The 3,893-nt window shown below is 25.8% G+C and overlaps 1 protein-coding gene across 1 annotated transcript; it reads right to left on the bottom strand.

The window, feature by feature from the left end:
- Window positions 1-1,783: 1,783 nt before the first annotated feature.
- On the bottom strand, window positions 1,784-3,794 carry Phum_PHUM497920 (uncharacterized protein; the record flags this gene model as incomplete). The annotated part of the gene is made up of 5 exons (XM_002430708.1): window positions 1,784-2,059; window positions 2,141-2,299; window positions 2,369-2,557; window positions 3,079-3,260; window positions 3,635-3,794. The coding sequence occupies 5 exons, from the start codon at window positions 3,792-3,794 to the stop codon at window positions 1,784-1,786; spliced, it is 966 nt and encodes a 321-aa protein (XP_002430753.1).
- Window positions 3,795-3,893: the final 99 nt, after the last annotated feature.

Raw genomic sequence — 3,893 nt, 5'->3', positions numbered from 1 at the left:
CTCAAAATTATTATGTCAACTTTTCATAATTCGTCATTTCATAACCTGACAAATTTTTTTTTAAAACATTAGGTAATTATTTGATAATTTATTTTTATATTTAATATCTATTAGGCTAATATTATTATTATTATTACGTTAAAAAAAAACTAAATAATTTATAACAAAAAAATATTTTTGTAAATGAGTTTATAAAATCATTTTTAACTTATTAGTACTTGTGTCACCTGTAACGACCAAAGATTAATTTTTTATATGAGTGAAAGTTAATTTAATATTTTATTGTTTTTTTTTTTTAATGTACGTTGGTAATATTTTGATAATTCATACCTTTTTTAAACTATAATAATAATAATAATAATAATAATAATAATAATAATTATGAAGAACCTAAAAGAAGAAACCATCCAGGAAATCGCATTATGTGGGACGGCCCACATTCTTCGGAAAATATTATAAATAGCACCACCGATATTCGAGTATTTGTCCCTAAGGAATCGGGTAGAAACCTGGGATAAATACTTAAAAACCCCGACAAATAAGAGCCTTGTCGTGTTTAAGAGTGACCATAATAATAATAAATTTATTTTAATATTTTCTTATGGCAATCAACTATTGAGAAATAATTTTTTTAAAAATTGGTCAATAATAATAATAATAATATTTAGGCTATCGTACCACCATCAAATGGTAAAATCCTCTTTAACTTATTTATAATAATAATAATAATAATTTTTAACCTCGAAATGTAATTTTATATTTAGTTGAAAAATTTTTTTTAAATGGAATAATAAATGCTCCTCGAGGCCTTGATTATATTAAACGTTTTCTTAATATTGATATTTTTGGATTTTTCGAAACAAATTTTTTTTGCCTAGAATTATATTATAATAAATATTTATTTTATTTTTTTTCCTAATTTTTTCAGGATTCGAAGCAGCAGCAGCAACAGCAGGAGCAGCAGCAGCAACAGCAGGAGCAGGAGCAGCAGGAACAACATTCTGCAATGTTTTGTTTTCCCACCTAACCAGATAATTCATGTAAGTCAGTATTTACTTATCACGTCAACCTAACGTTTGTTTTTTCATGTTAAATAATAATAATATGACGTCATCATATCGTTTTATTCTTCAAGTAATAATTTATATACTTTAAAAGTCTAAAAAAAAAAAAAATGATATGATGATATTAATAATAATAATTGTTTTGCGGGTAAAAATTAATGAGATCGTATAAATATGGCCGTGAGTGTATTTCCCCCCCCCCTCCCCCCAAAGTTAAATTATTTTTCCTTTTAAAAAAATTTGTTTGATTACTTCATACTTGCGAGTATTGTTGTTTACCTTAAAGGAAATTGTTCATAAATTTCAAAAAAAAAAATCAAAAATAATTCTTAATTATTTATTGGTGTTAAATTTATAATTTTATACATCGTGTGTGTGTGTGTGTGTGTGCGTGTGCGAATTTTCCACAAATTCGTTTTCGAATTTATTTTTTCGTTAATGCAGCAAAACAATCGGTTAGGAATAGAATTCTATACGTAAACAATATACTTAACAAAAAAAAAAAAAAATTCCTTTTATTTTTGCTACATTATTAACAAGCAAATTAATTTTTCAATTTTTTTCTTCTGGTCTGCGTCGTTTTATTTCACGTCTTTTTTGTAAACTCCACGCAACTGCGTGTAATAATAATAATAATAATAATAATAATAATAATAATTTTTTTTGGAAAACTTTTATCATCACAACATTTGCATCTATCCATATTTTTTTTTTTTTTTTCATATTTTTCCTTCTCTTTTTTTTTTCGAATATTTTTCCCAATGCCTGTGATCGAGTACGGAAAAATCTTCGCACATGCTAATATCTTTTAAATATTGGGATAATTTAAGGAGTTCCGTATCCGTTTGACGATTTAAATGTGCTTGTCTAAATGCTTTGATTCTTAAACCGTTGTTTGGATTCATTATGAAATTTCTTCTTATATCGTCGAACATTATTGTATTTTTCGTCGAGTACTGCGGATATTTACCCCATATCAATCCTAACGGTTTCACCTGTAATTTGTTTTTTCCGTTAAATTAATAATAATGATTAATTAGTTAAATATCATATTTAAAAGAGCGTTTATGACTAACGTTTATGACTCCGTATTTGGGAGTGTGAACGGATATCATTGCCAAATTATCGAGATAAAATAATATTTTATAATCCGTATGAGTCGACACTCCTAACAATTTCATTTTTTCTTCGATCCATTTCATACTTGTCGCAGACCAAATAACTATATCGTAATCCTGAAATAAATAAAATCGACCGATGGAAAAATGTCGTCATCATCGAAGGTTTTATACAAACATACTCACTTCGTAGGCAGAAGTTAAAAATTCATGTAAATAAGGTCTCATTAATTCAGCTCCACTTTCAGCCACAGATCTATGATCGAATAATGTATAATCAATATCTAGAACCAATAAGTTTTTCCCTTCTCTCGGTTCACTTCTTTCTGTAATTTCATATTCTTTTATTCTTTTTTCTATTTTAGAAAGATGTACCTAAATCAAAAGGAAAGTTAGGATTTCGAATAAAATAATTATTTTAATAACGAATTGTGTATTATAACATAATTTTGTTAACAAAAGTTTCACATCGAGTTTTTTTCTTTCGATGATAATAATAATAATATAATAATGCCATCACAATTTCCCTCCCCTCCCCTCCCCCCGGTTTTTTACTAAACCATGTATCAAATATTTCAGTTAACGTTTTTTATAAATTACTTACTTTTTACTAAATTTTGCAGAAAATTTTACTAAACTAAAAAAAAAAAAATAAAATTGAAAGCATATATATATATAACATTAGTGCATTTGTATTTTCATATCAATAATTTTTTTGGTCTAAATGCAAAATAAAATAATAATAATAATAATAATAATGATATGGATTTAAAATTAATAAACGAATTGAAGAAAAAATTTTCGTGAAAAAAATTTATCATTATTCAAACGGAATGTTATAGGATTATTCTAGAAAAATGTGGAAATTTCCTCTGAAAATTTAATAATTTTCTTACCTCCATATTTTCTATAGCAACCTCAGCATCTTCAATGTCTAAATCGTTGACAACATCTGGTATTCCCTGTGGAATCGTATTGACTTGAGTTATGTCGTCTTCGAGTGAACCCATCATCATTATTTTAAATCCGGGTTTCAAATTCAATGCAGACATTTTACACGAATCTTCAGCAGGTTTAGCTACAATATGGTAAGTTGTAATTATTATTTTTATTCTTTTTAACTTTATTGAATTTTTTGCATACTCGAAATATGAATTCGAAGTTTCCTCGACATTAAGTTATTTAATATGGGGGTATAATTATAAAATATATAATGTTAGGTTATAGTATATATAATAATATACTATTATATATTAATATTTTGACAATAAGTTAACCACTATAAGTTAACCAAAATATTTTATTCGTGTTAGTATTTGAAGTTAAAACTATTACTAGATAAATTTTATTAATGGATAAATTCATAATAAAATTTTCAAGTTAGATATTGATAACATTTTGATAAAGTACGTTTCTCGTATATTTATTCAATTATTATTATTATTAATTTACCTCGATATTTAAGATTAAGAAGTTTTTGCCTATGAGGACGTACACCAGTCTCTCTAAAAATAGCATCTTTTAATTTTTCAACGGTATCATTGGGTGATAAATTAGATATTTCAAATTCTCTACCACTCCATTTGACAACAACTTTTACTTTTTCCTCCATTTTCTAAAATTTATACCAGCGCAGCCAACGTGAGAATTTAAAACAAAAAAAAAAAGAAATTTGGCGGCGTCAATCGTAAATATTCGAATATTTATTATA

Source organism: Pediculus humanus, genomic scaffold (assembly GCF_000006295.1).
Source record: "Pediculus humanus corporis 1103172108266 genomic scaffold, whole genome shotgun sequence".
Lineage (NCBI taxonomy): Eukaryota > Metazoa > Arthropoda > Insecta > Psocodea > Pediculidae > Pediculus > Pediculus humanus.
The sequence above is the reverse complement of the archived record's forward strand: the minus strand, read 5'-3'. Positions and strand labels throughout refer to the sequence as shown.